Genomic DNA, 19,015 nt, shown 5'->3' with positions numbered 1-19,015 from the left:
TAAAGAAATTGGGCCTCTTCCTTACTTCCTTCACAGGTGTGTTACCAATGCAATGAATGATACTAATGAAGGCTCTGTTCCATTTAGTGAAGCGTCTGGTTCCCAAACTCCCCCACAACTCAAAGCGTACAAAAGGAACCAAATACCCTTAAGGGTCACTGGACCACACTTTGAGACCCACTGGTGTAGCAGAGTGTTTCCAGTGAACATGCACAATATCAGCAGCCTGACTCCGTTTGACCAGAATGGAACGGAGCATTTATTAGTGTCATTGGTAACACCTGTGAAGGAAGTAAGGAAGAGGCCCGATTTCTTTACAATATATGGCTGCTGCGTATAGAGCCCATTTCGCGAATCTCCTGCCAAACTGCGCCCTCCGGCTTCACGGATTTCGTGAGAGTCACCGATGCTGGTGTAACACTTGACACTCGGCTCGCTGATTGGCTGAAAATGACATCACATCCAAAATGCGACTATTCTTAGCTTCCAGAAACAGCATTACCTCATCCCTATATCCCCCTGGAGCAGGTATAAGACAGACAACAACACAACGGCATTCGCAGAGACTCGAGGACGAGGCAAGAGGAAACGACAGACGCACGTAGTTGTTCGTTTATAGTTCGATTTATTTATTTGTTTAATGTTCTGCAAAAACGACTTTCTCCACGATCTGAATTCTTGGACGGGATCATAGTGACATTTTGCACCGAGCCGCTGCAGTGATCTAACCGATATAACGTTGGCCGAGGAAGTCTCGTGTGAGCAGTGCATATCTCCTGCAGTTTTTAAGGAAATTTAAAACATAATTTAAAAAGAAATCCTCACTGTAAGTATTGAATCCAAAATATATTGTCACTATTAGATTACTTATTTTTAAGCTACTTGGTATGCATGTTGATATAGAATGCAAACTGCATGACAATAAGGGCTTCTGCAGCAACCACTTCAACAATCATTACACTTGCAGTAGTCGTTATTACATATTAGTAAACCATGTTGTTTCAGCAATGTTATTCGATGCAATTGCAAAATAAATTTTCAATGTGACTGTTTTTTTTTTCATTAGTAAAAACAATATAAAAGTTAAATTAGATTTTGAGTTTTATGGAAAATGTAATTAAAATGAGTTTCCTGCTATTCATCTAAATACAACTTCATGTTTTCTGCATCAGATATAGAGATGGTCTTCTACAGAGAGAGAGACAATGAGCGGCCACCGCTGTCCCTCATCCTGCCCCATCTTTACCTGGGTGCTGAGACTGACGTTACTCAGGTTCGTAATAATGGTGTTCTTCTGCTCAGCCTCTGAGATTTTCTCTGAAATTGTGCTAAAACACATCTAGGACTGGACATACCTAGTACCCTGCTCTGTTTTTGCCAAGGCATTCCTGCAGAACCCTTACTGCAAAACCGAATATGCATCCCTCTGCAAACTCAAAACAATGACGTCTTCTCTCTCCCCCCCTCCCCCCTCCCCTCTTGTCTCACTGGATAATACAGGATGGTCTCAGTGCAAGAGGGATCTCGTATGTGCTGAGTGTGAGCCGCTGCAGCCCGCAGCCCACGTTCCTGCCCTGCTCCCAGTACCTACGCATCCCCATTGACGACTCCCATCGAGACGACCTGCTGCCCTGGATCCCCCAGGCGCTGGGCTTCATCGGTGAGGATGATGCCAGACTTGCATTATTCGCTGCACGGCAGACCACTGGAATAGCTGTGGATCCTGCATGCTTTAAGTGAACACTATTACAACAATCAAAGACGTTTTCCTAATGTACACGCCCTTTGTTGAAAGATGTGTTGTTAGTAGAGTGCTTTCAAAAGAGGGCATCCCTATTTTGGGCTTGCCGTTATAGGCAATTAAAAAAAAAGTTGGAATAAATTGCAAAAGTAGCAGATGCTATTTTCACGACACCATCGTATGACAAAATATAAAATAGGGCAAGTGGTTAATGAGAGTGTTGCACAATTTAGCATATGCTGTTTGGTTTTGAACTGCAAGACTGACCTAAATTCTGTCTCTCTCTCTCCTGCTCTTTCCATTGCTCTCGATCTATGCTCAGATGGCGCCATGTCTTCAGGGTGTTCAGTCTTAGTTCATTGCGCGGCAGGCATCTCTCGTTCCCCTGCTCTGGCTGTGGCTTACATCATGTATAGCTTGGGGATGGACCTCGATCATGCCTACAGGTGGGTTTTCATTCTTATGTTTGTGACATCGTAGTAGAATAGCAGCATGCATATTCATATTTAATTCCTAAACTAGAAGCTATCCTAACGGTGCGTTTTAACAGCGGGCGATTCAGGATAGTATTTTCCGGAAGTGCATTATATGTCTATGAGAGCCGGCAACTACTGGCGAAGTGGGCGTGGGGGCGATGAAAGATGGATTTTCTTTATCTTTTGGACGATGTCGCCCGGCGATCGCCCAAGAGTCGCCCACTGTTAAAACGTACTGTCACTGTAGTCTTGACCTCTTGTTTTTCCCTCTTGAAGGTTTGTGAAAGACCGCCGGCCCTCGATTTCCCCGAACTTCAACTTCCTTGGGCAGCTGCAGCTCTTCCAGGGCACCTTGAATCGGAAGAGCTCAGACTGCAACCCAGATGCCCAGCCAATCACATCTGTGGAGACCAATGACAATGACAGCTACAGATGCATTAGTCCGCTGTCAGCAAATCAGAGTTACCAGGGCACCCACGCTACCAATGACTTAATCGAGGCCACCAGAGTTCACAGTGAGAATTCACGCAACACAGAGAAAGCAGAGCAGAAATATTTCCGTTCAGCTGAAAACGAGAACACTCCGAGTTTTACAGGAAACATGCAGCAAGAACGGAGGAACGCGTCGCCGTTGACGCTGTCGCTCTCTGGAAAACTCAGGACTCTCAACCTAACGCTGAACCTGAACCAGCACCAAAGAGAAGTCCAGATGCCGCGTGAGTCTCCTCCAGCCCTCAGTCCCTGTGAGCCAGCTAAACCAGAACCAAAGCCCAATCAGCTGCAAATCCCAACAGGCGTTGCTTCTCTGTCAGACAAACGCAAGAGCCTCACCCTCTCCCTGTCTCCGCTGGGAAACGCCCCCACTCCTGACTACCATCCGAAACCCCTGCAGAGCAACAACACCCGGCGGACAGCGTGCACTGCTATTCCCAAAACTGTCCACAAGAGGGAGATGGGAGCTGTGCACGAGGCAACGAGGCTGAGTGCCGAGCATTCAGCAGCAGTCAGCTCCCCTGCACAGACAGCGCCAAAGCGAAGGGATCGGAGCTCCTCACGCACCAAGTATGCCCAAAGCAGAGGGAAGGGGGAGAGAGAGGGAAGGGCCCAGGGGAAGAAAAACAGCTGCCCTCATAACACGGGAAAGAAGGGTGAGCCCAGCGCAGCCCGAAAGATAGTCCGGGACATGAGCAGGGGGAAAGCGGACAGACAGTGCAGTGCCATAGTAGACCAACAGCCCTCGACAGACACCAAGCCAGCCCCGTCTGTTACGGCAGAGTCAGAGGAGACCTCACCGGAGGAGCAGGGCCTCCTGTCTCCGCTCAATCTGACCTTCAACAAGCTGCTGGGCTGGGGGGAGAGGATGATGCTTGGTGTGCTGTTCGCCCCCCGCATCAAAATGGGACAGGCCGCCCTGCCTTACAGATGCTGATTTGGGCGGGGACCACTGATAAGAACTGAAATGTTTGGGGGGGGGCAGAGAGTGAGAATAGTGTGGGGAACACGTGTGTGTTCGTGTGTGCACGTTTGCTATTGAGATTTAACCACTTAAACCCTATATACTTTGTTGACCGGTGTCCCCCTGGGATCTATACTTGGTCCCCTCCTTTTTTCCTTCTACACCAAATCTCTTAGCCGGAAGCAGCCAATCTACAAGTTCACAGTGAGCTGTAGATCAACTATTTTCTGGTATTGTTCGCCTATTATGACATGCCCACAATAGGGATGCTAGGGTTCATGTGGCTAAACAAAACGTGGGGTACTCTTTTTCAGGATGTAATTGTATGTGTGTGCGTGTGCGTGCGCGGCCGTGTCCTATCAGGGGAATGAAATTGCATGTCTAATATCTGTTTGTCTGACATTGGATTTCTTTTTTTTTTGTAGCTGTTGAAGGAATGCTTCATCTAATGCCTATTTATTTATTATCAACCTTACCTGAGAAAGAACTGTACTCATGCATTTTATGACGGTGGACAGTGTCTTCCTATCATTATGGAATAATAGTCTATCATCTTGATTTCCTATTTATTGACTGACAATGTGTTTGAATTTGTTTTGTTATTTATGAAATGCCAATATTTTGAGGATGGTATTTTGGCACTATGGCTTGTAATGAAATCAGTGTTGATTAAAGATGACATATTTTAATCTGCCAGCACCTTGGTCTTTTTACCTTTTTCACTCTAACTTGCTCTGGTTATCAGTTCCACCAGGGGGCACTGTGATTAATGGGATTCATCCACTTGTAGTTGATTCAGAACAGAGGGATTGAAGACCCCCGGAAACCCCCCAAGGACCCATGGGGGTCCCCAGCAAAATCAGTTGATATCCATCAAAATCAGTTTTAACCACTTTGACTCTATAGTCTATATACATAGATCTGCTATGTTTTAAAGAATCTTTCAAAAGAATTGGACAAAGTGTGGAATATTTTAGATTTTTTTTAAACGTATTAAAACAAATCTTGTATGGGGTTCCTTGACAGTTTGTTTGAGAACCAATGATTTACAATGAAGAGGAGAACTCCATCAAGGACAAACTTGCATTATTGAGCTGTATCCACATTGCCCAAGACACAAATGAAAACAAGGAGGTAAAGATTAAACTATTTAAGTTCAAATGCCTTTATTTAATGGCTTGTCAAATATGAGCCAGCTCATTTGACCAGAGGTCTTTCAACAGGGCATTAGATTGCCTTGGACATTAAGATTAAAGATTATTTTAATGTTACATCCCATTATAAAGTATAAGTATAAGAGAGTAACATTATTGGGTTTTAACTGCTTGACATGTTAACATTGCAGCAACAGGAAAACCCCCCTAAATAGCAATAAAATAATAATAGAAACAGGAAATAAGTGCTAAAATACAGTACAGGATATAATTTATATACTCAGTCAGGTCACATACAATACATCTCTGAGATGTGTGTATGTGCATAGACATATAATATTCATATTGTATATAATACATACACACACATGCATCATGTACGATATATATATATATGTATATATATTGTATACATACATGAATACATGAATACATACAGTCACAATATACTTGCGTGTGTATGTTTAGTCTATATGTACAATTATAAACAAAGTGTTGGGTGCCTGTGTCTGTAGGATTTGTTTAAATAATGTGTGTGTGTGTGTGTGTGTGTGTGTGTGTGTGTGTGCGTGTGCGTGCGTGTGCGGATAAAAGTAGACAGGGGCAGACAGGCAACAGGCCATAAGTGTCCATTGTTCATAAGCCTGGTGGAAAACGTTGTCTTGAAGCCTGCTGGTTCCAGGCCTTGAGGTTGCAGCACCTCTTGCCAGACGGTAGCAGCTTTAATTGGGGTGGCTGGGGTCTCACTCAAGAGTCTCGGTTTTTCTTCACAGGAGTTGTCTTATATCATTTTCATTCCGAGTGAATATGGTTCGCGTTTTCAATGAGTACCTAACAAATGTTTCATTTCCTCTTATTAACAAGAGCACCAGTTTTGTCTTTCATAAAGGAGTGGTTATGTTCTAAGCACAACATTCTGTTGGTGATTTGTAGCATGGCTAGTGGGCATAGGGAATAGCCAGCAGGGACGGTTGTGATTGGCTAGTTGGTTGTCAGGGAGACAACATAGTCCAATATAATACTTAATCTACTCTGTACACATTCAGCAGCTATGACAGTGGTAGTATGTTTCAATCTAGCATATTATTTCCTCTGTGCAAGCTTTGACGATGTAACTATTCATTTCAACATTAACTATGGTTTAATGCACCAACTCGCTCTAGTGAATAGTTCTTCAGGTACCTCGTGCCAGATCTGACCTGGGAAAGATTGCTTTCAGTATTGGTGCACCAGGTTCCTGGAACCTCTTGCAACATGACCTTAAACTGAATACCCTGGTACCTATTGGCCATTTTAGGAATTTACGGTACTCAATAACCGTTCATTTGATTGATTGATTGAATACTTTATTAACAAGTTTGTTAACAGTACAGGTAGTACAGTCAAAAGGTTATTCTAAAAGGATAACACAAAAAGCCCCACAGGGCTTGTTTCCATTGTGGTCCATTGTACCCAATTCATCAGTAATACATATAATACATACAATACAATACATATTGATAGAAAACTCAGTAGCATCAAACAGGTATATTTACAGAAAAAGGAGGAGTGGAGACAGGGGGGCAGAGGATACTACTAAAACTATGCTCACTTGTATTTTGAGGTCAGCCATCTTTTAGTTTTGAGTTTGGGTATTAACTCTCTCTCTCTCTCTCTCATATAATATATATTAGTATTGCATTATTCATTTTATGCAACTAGTACCCAGTCACAGCGTCATCGTCCGTCCTTCTGGGAAATGGGTTGTGGACATTGACTTGTGGACAATATCTTAAAGGTCAAAGTGCAATAGGCAATCAGCAGGCCATGTCTGTTAGACAAACCTAATGATAGATATTAACGTTTTTTCAATTAGGAAAAGTAAAACTTTTAATGTGTGTTGTGTCCAATATAATATACTGTATATAATCAACAGGATGTAATAACTGGAGGCTTTCTGACCTGATAATAACGTTTCATGCCTTATTCATGTCGGGTTCCCAAACTTTTCAAGTGGTGACCCCCCCGCCCCAAAATAACCAATTTGAACAGGGGACCCCCCATCCTGACAAGCACTTGGAATTGTATTGCATTACATTTAGTTTGACTTGGTTCTACAGATAAATATGTGAAAATAGCCGAACTACAAGCACTGCAAGGCGTTGTGAGCTTGTAGATCTGCTATTTTCACAATGTTTGCCTCTTATATGTAATATTTGACATTTTGGCCAATTTGGTAGTATTAAAAAGGTTGTAAAAGTCATTAAATTGTCACTTTACAAATGTGCAGATACCCTGTATACACTTATTCTGTATGTTGGTTTGTTACTTTGTTTACTGTTGAGTGAGAAAACAATGTTGTACATTAAGCTAATCATCATGGGGACCCAGATCTTGACAAAACTGACAATCAAAATCTTTAAAAAATCATGGGTCAAAATAGCCTTATTAGGCTTAGAGAAGCATTTTCAGAACATTTTTAAACTTTTCACTGAAACTTGCTCCCAGCGCATTTTAGATGGAAAGTGACCACTGTAGAGTGTTAGCTGTAGTATACAACCCTCGTAGACGTATTTATGATTCTGACGAAAACGTCAGAATCATAAATACGTCTACGAGGGTTGTATACTACAGCTAGTAGAGTGTCTAAAACTGGATAAATTGAAGCATAATGCACAATACATGAGTCCAAATGCCTTCCTTTTGACAAAACTGACACTCAAAATCTTAAAAAAAGAGCATGGGTCAAAATAGCCTTATTAGGCTTAGAGAAGCATTTTCAGAACATTTTCTAACTTTTCACTGAAACTTGCTCCCAGTGCATTATAGATGGAAACTGACTGATTGATTGATGTACTTTATTTAGTAAGACATGAGAACAACAGTACATGGAAGTATTACTATACAGAACGTCATACAATCAGCTTACAGGTCACTGGTATGAAGAGTGAAAAATATGTACAAGAGAAGAGAAAAAAAACCCCACTGTAGGGTGTCTAAAACTGGATAAATTGAAGCTCAATGCACAATAGTCCAAATTTTGACCCCAAAAAACACATCCACCTGGGCGAAACACCCATCTGGGGACCCCCCAAAATACACATGCACCTGGGCGAAACACCCATCTAGGGACCCCCCAAAATACACATGCACCTCTGGGCGAAACTCCGGGAAAAGAGAGAGTCCGAGTATACAGTAACAGTAAGTATGTGTTTAATGTCCACTCTACATCACCAAATAAGGAGGTGGAGGAGGAGCTAAAGCGTACATATATACTCCGTAGTACGACGGTGTACAGTGTTGCCATGTTGGCTTATTATAAGCGACTTTGGGATTCTTTTTCTGTAAAGTTACTTGTAAAAATTGGTAGTTGCGGGTTGCGTCTTTTGGGGCTTGTTTCTCTAAAGTGTAGGCCTACTTGCTAGGCTTGCTTCCAAATGTTTCAATTATTATTTAAACCAGTGCTTCTCAAATATTTGAAAATGTTTTGTGCCAGGGAGCATTTGTGTTGTTAGAATGTTTCAAAAATAAACATTCAAAATATTTCACATTTTATTGTTGTGAGCTTGTAGATCGGCTATTTTCAAATAGCCAATGCATGTAGGTTTAAAGTGCTCATGTGGCCTAATTTGCTTCTTTTGGGCTTCATATACCTGGTTGCTTGTTTCTCTCTTAAAACCTGGCAACGCAGATGGTGTAGCAGCTCGCCAAAAAAAAGAACAGATCTACAAGCTAGCAAAGCGTCGCGGTGCAACGCGTTGCTAACTTGTAGATCTGTTCTTTTTTTGGCCAGTGACTCCCTAGAATCCCGAGCATGGAGGGGGGATGCGTGAGAATTTATTAGAGGAAACGGTAGAGGGCGACACGCCTCCTCCCTCCAACAGTGTTGCCATGTCCGCTTACTATAAGCGACTTTGGGCTTGTTTTTCTGTAAAGTTGATTTAAATATTGGTAGTTGCGGGTTGCTTTTTTTTGGGCTTGTTTCTAAAGTGTAGCCTAGTTGCTTATTTGGGCTTGTTTCCTAAATGTTGTTAAACCAGTGGTTCTCAAACATTTTCATGTCAAGGACCCCATGTATTTGTCGGCAGAGACCCCCCTTCTGAAGATAATTGTGCCAGAGACCCCTAAAAGATTTGTGGATTTGAAAATATCAATTTTCTTCCTTCCTTCTTAGATTACCCAATGGTTAGAGCGCTCAGGTGGTCGCTACTTTTGGGCTTGTTTTCATAGTTGCTTGTTTCTCTCACAACACCTGGCAACAATGACCCTCCAACATACGCATGAGATGATCGAGAGGAGAAACCTTTGACTGAGGAGAAGAAGAAAAAAGTTTGCCTTGAGGCGAACAAAAAAAGAAAAGCCACCCATAAGAAGAAGAGAAGGAAAAAAATGAGGCGATCGTTCCGAAAAAGCGAGTAAAACCGAAGAGAAAGAGTTTTAGGTGCAACAGTGATCATACGACGATCCGACCCAAAGAAAGGGAAACATTTGGAGCTGTTGGGGGTCGATCGAAGGGATCGTTTGTGATCCAGAGTCATAAAGTTGGCACCACCAGGGACGAATTGACTTAAGGCGGGTGCGGAAGGCGTTTTTTTCTCCGGGGCAAGAAAGTTTGATTGTTTTAAACAAAGATTGTTATTAATCCTCAAAGAAAAGACGGCCACCACGGTACCAGCGGGGCGCGATCCATCCAGATGTGAATGGAAGTGATACAAAGTAACGAGGAGGAAGTATAATAACAGTTTTTATATAGAAAGCTACATTGTTGCATACATTGTTGCCATCGGGGGAAAATGTTTGGACTTGGACCGTCGCAGATCGTTTGAAAAAGACAAAAGTACACGTTTAAAAACGATACATAGTTTTGTAACATGCATCAGGTTTCTACATACGTCTCTTTTTGGGCCCTATTATAACTTTTCTCGTCCCATTTTAATTCAGCATCTCGACGATTTTTAAGTTTTTTTTTCTTGTGCTTTTTATAGTTTCTGGTAAACGTCAGTCTTTTCGACGTCTCCAGTGAACTCCACTTTTTAGATTTCGTTTTTAGTAATCGAGTAATCATAATAGTACTAAAGCCGTTATGTCTGGAGAAGAAGAGAGATTCAAACTGGTCGTCGTGGGTGGAGGCGGAGTGGGCAAGAGTGCCCTGACCATCCAGTTTATTCAGGTGAGTGATGGAAGAAGTACTCACATGTTTTACTTAAGTAAGAGTATCAATACTGCAATGTATAAATTCTCTGTTCCAAGTAAAAGTCCGGAATTCAAATTTACTTCAGTAAAAGTACTAAAGTATTTGTATCAAAATGTACTTAAAGTACCAAGTAAAAGTACTCATTGTGCAGAATGTCCCATTTCACAAGTTCAATGTATACACACATCTTTTGAAAATAGTAGATATAAAAGCTCACAATGCGCATTGTTTATAGGGCTGAATTGGTTCATGTATATTTGGAATGATAATCAAAGTGACAAAATATCTAAAGTACAAGTACAACATTTGCCTCTGATATGTAGTGGAGTAGAAGTAAAAGTATTGAAATTTGTAAATACTGAAGAATGTAAAAAAAATACCTCAAAATTGTACTCAAGTACATGAGTACATGTACACCACTGCTTCTCTGCCTTTTGAATGAAGCAGATTGAGTTAGTTAATTTAAATCCAAAGAATGTACTACAAATGGAACCAAATTGGTTCCATTTGTACACTCTTTGGAGTGTGTGTGTGTGAGAGAATTAACATATTAACATGAGCCTACTTGTGTATAATTATTAGGTTTAGCTCCAGTGTGTGCCACTGCCTGCCTCAAAATGTTCTCTGAAAGTCACTTGGCCTGCAATTTACAAACCAAGACATTTGCATGTAAATAAGGGCGCACAGCGGAATGTCTTCTCTCCTAAACCTCCCATCTCTTTCCTTCAGTCCTACTTCGTCTCCGACTATGACCCCACCATCGAGGACTCCTACACCAAAATCTGCACCGTGGACGGGAAGGAGACCCGGTTAGACAGTAAGTACCATAAGGACCATTACAACATACATTACTCAGAGTGTGTGTGAGTCATTGCTTTGGCCTGATCGCATTGTCCCATCCCTCCCAAATGCATACACATGTGTGACAATATAGGCGGTAGCACTGGCTTTCAAAATCGATCAATCAAAGTGTTTCTGGCTAGTATTTGACCAGATGTGGGAGAGTACAGTAACGTTGCACCATGTGGCCGCTCCCTGTCTGTGAGGTAAGAGAAGAAGCATGCCAGTTTGCCAGATCCAGCCCCAGCCTCAAAGTACTGTATGAGTGCATGGATGATTCATTCCCATGTTATGACTTGCACTTGGCCAATGTTGACGCTCTAAGGCTAAGGTGTAGTCGTTTGAGGGGGCCTTAACTTGACAAGCGCCTGGGTCACCAAGTTAGTTGATAAAATCTTGTATAACTTTGCCCTCCTTCTCATGGCCTGTCATTGTGCATGAATAATGCCATAATGTGTGGCTCACCAGAGATGCTTCTGTGGAGACCTAAATGCTCAAAGTTTGCTAAAAGTTTGATTGTCTACTTGAGGTAATGTCTCAAGCTTAGCCGAACATGTCAACCAAATGCAGAAACAACCACCCTTTTTGTGTGCAATTTGAAAACCGAACTGCTTTTAAGTAGCCAAAATCGATACTAGAATGACAAAAGCAAAACGTACAAAGATCTTCATAATCAATAAAAACTCTCTTTAGCAGGTCATGTCAGAGTTTAAGGGCCTGCTGACATATTGTTTTTAGTTTTTGCACTTTGGCTCTGTGTGCAGAGCCATCTGAATTAGCACAGTTATGAGACGAGTATGGCCTGATCTAACAATCCAAAACAGATATTCATCAAACCTCATGAGTTTTTACTCCCTTTTTAATGCCTTCTTTTGGTCAACGACTTACCAGATTTGCGTTCCCTAATGCCTATTTCATTCCCATTTTTATCTTCCCTTTTAAGCAGGTTGAATAAGCATGCCTTTCGCTCAAATGATTTACGGTTTAATTGTGCACCGCCATTGAATTGTTTGTGTTGTAGGTGTGCTATTCTCCTCTGATCAATTCTTATTGAACCCAGAACAGAATTATTTTTCATTTGTGCCATTACATCCATTTTACATTTACCTTTTCTACCATCATCTGGCTGCCTATTGGTAGAGGGGAAGATGAGGTTAGAGGAGGATTTTTACACCAGTGGAATAGGACTAGGTTTTAACCACTTAACTAACTTGAAGTGTGTGTGTGTGTGTGTGTGTGTGTGTGTGTGTGTGTCTGTCTGTGTGTGTTTAGTTTTGGATACAGCCGGCCAGGAGGAGTTTGGGGCTATGAGGGAGCAGTACATGCGATCTGGAGAAGGCTTCTTACTAGTGTTTGCCCTAAACGACACTGGGAGGTAATGGAAAATGTGTGCGTGTGTGCATGAATGAATGTTCTTCTCATTCATAATCGAACAGGAAGCCAATGTCTTCTGTTTCTTTTTTGTTAATGACATTTACGTTTATGTAGAGATGGATCTTACTTCCTAATTTTACGTTGCGAGTGATAACAGTGGGCTGGGTTACTGTAGAAAGAGGAAGTGAAGTGACGGTGTGTGATGTGGTGAGGCTGCGATGAGCTGGCCTCTCATTGCTATTTTCAAAAAGATACTTTTAGGTGTTAGGTCTTGCATTTAACAGTAACACCACACTGTAGAATCTACTCTGAGAGTGTACTAATGGACAGTCTCAGCGAAAGTTACAGTTAATTGACTCCTTTTTCATTTCAAGGACCCTCAGTCACAGACCCCCCCGTTAGATTCTGTTCTCAGATGGTCCAGAATTCCGTAACAGTCTATACTATAGGTACTGTCGAACAGTGGAACTCCGATCAAAATGTTCAGTAATTCATGTATTTCATGCATGTTCTTGTTCTGTAATTGTACTTTCTTGTAAATGGAATAATGGTGAAGTTTAACTATTAATCATTTAGCTTAGTCCCCAGACCTCACATTGAGAACCACAAAGCACAAAAGGAAACACTTTCATGAGGAGGAGACGCTATCAAAGGTTTATTTCTGAAGTATTATGCGACTCATTCCTCCGTTCAAGCAATGAAGTCCAGTGGTCTGTTGCATCCACCTTTTCTATTCATATACTGCCTGTATTTTCTCTTCTGGGATACGTTGATAGCATGTGCATTGACTGATCCATCAGTCAATGCAAATTCTTTGGGGGATATATTGCAAATCAGTAGAGATCATAGATAGAACCACTCATGAAAGAGACCTGCCAATGTAGGCACATCGATTGATTTGGAATTGATCACACAATAAGAATCACCAGAATTCAGTGTATGAACCGCCATATTCAGTAATGGATGTGTAGATACAATATATGTACCATCTACCTCTTTCCTCTCAACAGTTACAATGAGATCCACAAGTTCCACACGCAGATTTTGAGGGTGAAGGATCGAGATGATTTCCCCATGGTACTGGTCGGAAACAAAGCAGACTTGGAGCAACAGCGAGTGGTAACGTTGCCCTGATCTTTTACAGATTAATTCTGAAGTAGTTTTTACACAAAAATAAGGCAGCTTAGTCTTGATTTACACATCAGAAAATAGCAGATCTACAAGCTCACTGCGCGATGCATTGTGATCTTGTAGATCGGCTACCTCCGGTGTGCGGCACTGGCGTGCAACCATGTATACATCAGGTTTTAGAAATGGCAGGACAGGCCTCACAGCCAGATCCAAATGCAGGACTTTATGTGGATTATGTGGTGGGCTCATCAATACATTGGACTACCTGGATGCCCCTGCTCTGCTGTTTCATCATTACATCTTTACAGAAAATAAATGTATTTTTCACTAGGTGTATTTTTGTCACCTGTATTTGGTATCACTTTTACATGAGTTCTACAAAATAAAGTTGAAATGACTTGCAGATCATCTGGAATGTTGAAAGGCTATTTGTAATAGTGCGGTCACCATTCCAGTCATGTTTGCAGATTGTATTCATGGTCAAACATGTACTTATAGCACTTAGCTATACTTACACTAACCTTTCTTTCTCCAGAGTAAATGTATTCATATGTGAAATTGATGTAGCAGTTGGAGGATAAAGTGAGCATGAAGCGTGTAGCCCCAGGGCTACACCGAAGACATTAAAGCCATTTAAAAACATCTCTGGCCATTCTCTTTCCATTAAAAGAAAATGGTACACCGTTCAATCCTCTGTGTTAATTTAACGCTGAGCGTGTACAAATGGAACGTGTCCATTTGGTTCCATTTGTATCCGCTCCAAATGGGTAAATTAGCAATGAGTGCGTCCTTAACACTGTGTTGGTCTTAGTGCTTGCATTATTATCAAATTTGCTATCAGAAACTGTAAATAGGAACTGTCCTCAGGGTCTTGTGCCTTACGCCAGTGTGCTGCCAACCAGGTTAGAAGACCTATGTTCTCGGCCACCTCAAGGTAGCTAAAGAAATATGAGTTGGAGAATAAACCAGAAGTGTGTGTTCACTAGCAAAGACGGACAGGGTAATAAATAATAGATGCAAGAGCTGTAATATGTGCATTCCCTCTGCTGCTCCAGATCTCCAGAGAGGAGGCCCAGGGATTTGCCAGAGAGAATAGGATCCACTACATGGAAGCCTCGGCTAAGAACCGCTACAATGTGGACGAAGCCTTCCTAGAGGTGGTGCGCGCTATAAGGTACTGCCGAGAAATCATTCTGTCAGTTATGACCCAGTTGAATACATCATTGTCCTTTTACGGCGCCGCGTGGCTCTGCAGGAGTCTCGCCATGTAAAAGAGAGAGTCTGTGTGTGCGTCCGGAGCTAATCTCGCTAACTGCTGGGCCGATCAGCGCCAAATTTCATGTGCAAACTGCCAGTGGCTGTGGGCCTCAGAAGTACACACATTGTATACGTTTTAATTGTAATGTTATTATAATGGAAGTCAAAGGGGCTCTGATTGTGCTGAAAATTTCCCCAACTTTGGAGCCATACGTCATAGACTAAGACAACTGATGTCATAGATGACTGACATCACAGGCTGGCCACATGAAGATCCAAATTCCAAAAGGAATTTACCCTCTGGAGTGCCACAAAGGCTAACCATGTAGCAGTGACAATATTCTGAGTAGAGTAACAGTTATCAATTTGTCGATGGAAGTAAAATAACATATAGTTGTTTTTTGGCATGCGTGAATGACTTTAAGGAATGTCTCAATCAAGTTTTCTTTGCCCCTGATCCTCATTTGATTCATTTAAAGCTATAATCCGTGTTTTATGTCCATTGTCTCGCTCTCCTGATGGAGAGGGGTAATTGCAATGATGTCTGAAACTGAAAGAAAGTTTATTTATTTATTTTTATATAATCGTTTTGGTGCAAGCTTTGTCAATGCAATGGTAGATTTTCACTGCCTTGTTTCGTCAGCTGTCCATTGCTATGGTTGAAAAAGATAACACATTTTAGTGCAGGTTAAATTTGAATTCGAACTGAATCCAAATGATACATTTATTTTAAGTTTTATTGATTCGTCTAAATATCTACGGTAATTGTCTAAGCTCTAATTGCAAGTTGACACACAGAAAAACTAATTCCCTCAATCACTCATTCTCCTCCCTCTCTTGCTCTACCTCCCACCCCCTACCTTTTGGTTCTTTCTCTTCGTCCCTCGTTACACCACTGTCTCCGGGAACAGAAAATTTCAGGAGACGGAGAGCCCCCCGATCCCCGCCAACCAGACGCGGAAGCAGAAGAGCAGTGGGTGTCCCTGCACTGTCCTCTAACCAACCCTACTCCGCCATCTCCTCTGCTGTTACCATGGAGACCAAACCACCCCCCCCCCCTTGCTCACTGGGCGCGCTTGTCCACCAGAGTGGGGAGAGAAGAGAGGAATGGGGTGCATGGATAGGAGGGGGTATATTGTGCGTGTGTGTGTGTCTGTGTGTCTGTGTCTGTGCGCTGGCACTGCTTAGAAAAGGGGGTCCAAGAGAGCTGAGCAAAAAGATGGAGTGTAACATTTTATTCTTTTTAATTCAAATGGTTTCATTCGCACTTTTTTGCTCAAAGCGTCTTTGTTTTAAATCATTGTAACCTTTTTATATTTGAGGTCCTGTCATTTCTGTAAAGAGAAAAAGAACAAAAAAAAAAGGATGTAAAAAGGGAGAGGTCCCGATCAAACTAGAAGCAGAGAAAGAGAGTGACAGAAGGCAACAGCATGCTGAATCAAAGGCCACCGTCACCCAAAACACTTGTTTGTTCTGAGTATAGAGGCTTTCATCTTCCGACAGCTGTCAGCCAGCTGCCTTGTTCTGGCCTTTCACAACATGTTTGCCATTGCAGCGGTTCTCAAGTGGACTCGAATTCTGTCTTGAATTTACACCGCCATGTAGTCAGGAGGATGCGGTATGAAATAATGCATTGTATCCTCTAATAGAGTTGTGCGAGACTATTGCATCATCTCACATCCCCCGTTTTTGAGCTGTGCGGCAGACATCATGACCTAAATGTCCTATTAGTCCCTCCAAGGGAAGTCATGGTGTGTGATTGTGCTAAGTGCTGGGCAAGGCTCATTTGACCACATTAAACCTGGTGTCCCTATATTGGGCATGTCATAGGTGAGAAATCAATTTTCAAAATAATCAAAAACAATAGCATATCTTAAAGCTCAAAGCGTGTCGTAATGTGGCACCTTGTGAGCTAGTATATCGGCTATTTCTGAAAAAAATTAATAGGGCTTAAGTGGTTAAAAACATTGCAATTTGTTGGCAATGAGTCAAACTCCGAATTGTGTTTCTGTATGGATTGAATGAATGCATGCTAGTGAGAGAAGGGGCTGCACGAGAGACTTGGAGATAAGTGTTCCAAACACTGGTACTTTTATTAAGCAGTGCAGTATTCGTGACCACAAAAGTTCTATTCCGTTTGCACAATTTCAGCTATGGACTGGTAGGCAACAGTAGTTTGACACTAAAAAGTATGTTTTGTTGTTAGTTTGATGTTTTCAAGTGATTTGGAGGAGTGTTTGTGAGTAGACTTGAAGTTGTGCTCTGGTACTTTTATCCCTTTCAGGTATTGGCCTGCTTTTCAAGTTATTGCTTTTCAATTTCAATGCCGTGCACATCATTTCAGGCACGCACTGCCACAAATCAAGCATCGATTGTTAGTATTCACTTTTTGTCTTCAAGGAATGTGCAAAAACTAGATTGTGTGGAGAGGAAGTCATAGGCAAGAACATTGCAAAAAAACATTGTATGCAAAGCATTTCATAGCCTGTATATTCAATGAGTAATGGATCACTTGCTCACTGTTAACTGACATCTATTGTGTTTTTAAGTGAATATGTAGCACTGTGTTTTAGTGTGTTCTCTTGATCAAGGACAATTACATTCTTGCTCCCGTGGACTTATCAGGGATCTGATCATACAGTATATCGTAATCGATGGTTCTATGCCATGTTCATTTCCACTAAATGAAATGTGGCAGGTGCATAAAGATGGCATTCGATCAGTCTTTTTTTGTTTGTGTTTCACACAGTGCAAGATGTCCAAACAGTCTGTTGCCTTTTGGGGACAGAGAGGACAAAATTGATGTACATTGCACTGTAGGGTGGACTAGTCACTAGTGGACACTGCTTAATTAACCACATGAACCGTAGCGTCCCTATTCTGGGGCGGACAGTCGGTGAAAATGGCGATCTACAACCTTGTAGATTGTCTATATTCGGGAAAACATTAGGGGGCCTAGGATAGACCCCGGTCAACTAAGTATAGGGTTTAAAGTGGTTAATAACATCCAAGCACTGGACTGACATCTTTATGCATCTCCTTGCCTCATGTCACACCTTACTCTTTTGCATCTTGTTGAACGCCACATTTCATTTTGTATTTTCAGTATCACTATTTGTGTATTTAAGTGAGTGTAGTTATTGGATTTATTGATTTATCCTGCTTATGATGAAAAACATTTGAAGGCCTGTATCCCCCATCTGGTTACTTGTACAAAACAATCCAAAGTAGAATGAATTGAATTCCATATCTGCCCTTTTCAACGCTTTGGACTGTTAGGTAGCTTTTTTTTTTTTTTCATGACATTTCCATTTGTGTTGAGATTGCTCCGTTTTAACCTACAAGAATGTTGTTTTGTATTGAAATAAAACCAAAGAACTTTTGTATGTGATTAAAATATTATTTACTTTAATAATTGCCTTTGTTGTTACTTTTATGATGCTGGCTTCCTTTCTGACATGGAGCCAACAAACTATGTAACATTTAGACATTTAGCAGACGCTCTTATTGGGAGTGACTGACAAAGTACACAATCAGAATAAACAACATGAAACCTAGTCAACAAATGACGGGGTAAATGGTCAAGTAAATAGAGTGCAAAGAAAACAATTAAGTGCTACAAAGAAACAAGAATACCAGATAAACATCAAACCTAGCATCTGTCTAAACAACATGCTATCTAATAACATTCTTAGCATTTTTGGTCAAGCAAACACTATGTATCTAAATAACATGGATAACACGAACAGGTCCATTATACATCTTCACAGTATAGCACCTACTGTATCAAAAAAAGAGGAAACAAGAAGTGATACAAGGAATGAATACCTTTTTTTGTACATAGAGTTAAAAATAAGGGAGTGGTTGAGGAAGTGGTGCTGGAAAGTAACTAAGCACATGTACTCAATTACTGTACTGAAGTACAATTTTTAGGTATTTTTACTTTACTGGAGTACTTCCAATTTTCAGTACTTTTACTTCTACTCGACTACATCTCAGAGGCAAATATTGTACGTTTACTGCACTTATTTGAGAACTTAAGTTACTAGTTACTTTGTAGATTTGGATTAATATTACAAAACATTGCCCACTTCAGCCCTATATACATTTTGGCCATTTGAAAATAGCAGATCTACAAGCTTACAATGTGTTGCATAGCGACACATTGTGAGCTTGTAGATCTGCTATTTTCATAAGATTTTTATACACGTAACTTGTTAAATGGGACATTCTGAATAATGAGTACTTTCTACTTTTGCTACTTTAAGTTCATTTTGATACCAATACTTTTGTACTTTTACTCAAGTCAATTTTGAATTCCAAACTTTTACTTGTAACAGAGTATTTCTACATTGCAGTATTGATACTTTTACTTGAGTAAAAATTCGAGTTTTCAGACTGGGAGAAAATTAG

General features: G+C 41.2%; 2 protein-coding genes across 2 annotated transcripts; both read left to right on the top strand.

Moving 5' to 3' along the window:
• Window positions 1–574: 574 nt before the first annotated feature.
• Window positions 575–4,342, top strand: LOC308098467 (uncharacterized protein). The gene is made up of 5 exons (XM_080446832.1): window positions 575–826; window positions 1,173–1,273; window positions 1,501–1,660; window positions 2,064–2,187; window positions 2,494–4,342. The coding sequence occupies exons 2-5, from the start codon at window positions 1,181–1,183 to the stop codon at window positions 3,644–3,646; spliced, it is 1,530 nt and encodes a 509-aa protein (XP_080302958.1). The 5' UTR covers window positions 575–826; window positions 1,173–1,180; the 3' UTR covers window positions 3,647–4,342.
• Window positions 4,343–9,089: 4,747 nt separating this feature from the next.
• Window positions 9,090–18,017, top strand: rras (RAS related). Its single transcript, XM_080446840.1, has 6 exons — window positions 9,090–9,976; window positions 10,730–10,817; window positions 12,113–12,215; window positions 13,225–13,333; window positions 14,401–14,519; window positions 15,514–18,017. The coding sequence occupies exons 1-6, from the start codon at window positions 9,890–9,892 to the stop codon at window positions 15,599–15,601; spliced, it is 594 nt and encodes a 197-aa protein (XP_080302966.1). The 5' UTR covers window positions 9,090–9,889; the 3' UTR covers window positions 15,602–18,017.
• Window positions 18,018–19,015: the final 998 nt, after the last annotated feature.

This window comes from Gymnoscopelus braueri (genome assembly GCF_963280865.1).
Source record: "Gymnoscopelus braueri genome assembly, chromosome: 13".
NCBI lineage: Eukaryota > Metazoa > Chordata > Actinopteri > Myctophiformes > Myctophidae > Gymnoscopelus > Gymnoscopelus braueri.
This window is presented reverse-complemented; position numbering and strand designations above follow the sequence as displayed.

Excerpts from the sequence above, each read along its gene's own strand:
- LOC308098467 (XM_080446832.1), top strand. The coding sequence starts at position 1,181 with ATGGTCTTCTACAGAGAGAGAGACAATGAGCGGCCACCGCTGTCCCTC. Across the intron at positions 1,274-1,500 it reads CTGAGACTGACGTTACTCAG|GATGGTCTCAGTGCAAGAGG; the intron begins GTTCGTAATAAT and ends TGGATAATACAG. Across the intron at positions 1,661-2,063 it reads CCAGGCGCTGGGCTTCATCG|ATGGCGCCATGTCTTCAGGG; the intron begins GTGAGGATGATG and ends ATCTATGCTCAG.
- rras (XM_080446840.1), top strand. The coding sequence starts at position 9,890 with ATGTCTGGAGAAGAAGAGAGATTCAAACTGGTCGTCGTGGGTGGAGGC. Across the intron at positions 10,818-12,112 it reads GAAGGAGACCCGGTTAGACA|TTTTGGATACAGCCGGCCAG; the intron begins GTAAGTACCATA and ends GTGTGTGTTTAG. Across the intron at positions 12,216-13,224 it reads GCCCTAAACGACACTGGGAG|TTACAATGAGATCCACAAGT; the intron begins GTAATGGAAAAT and ends TCCTCTCAACAG.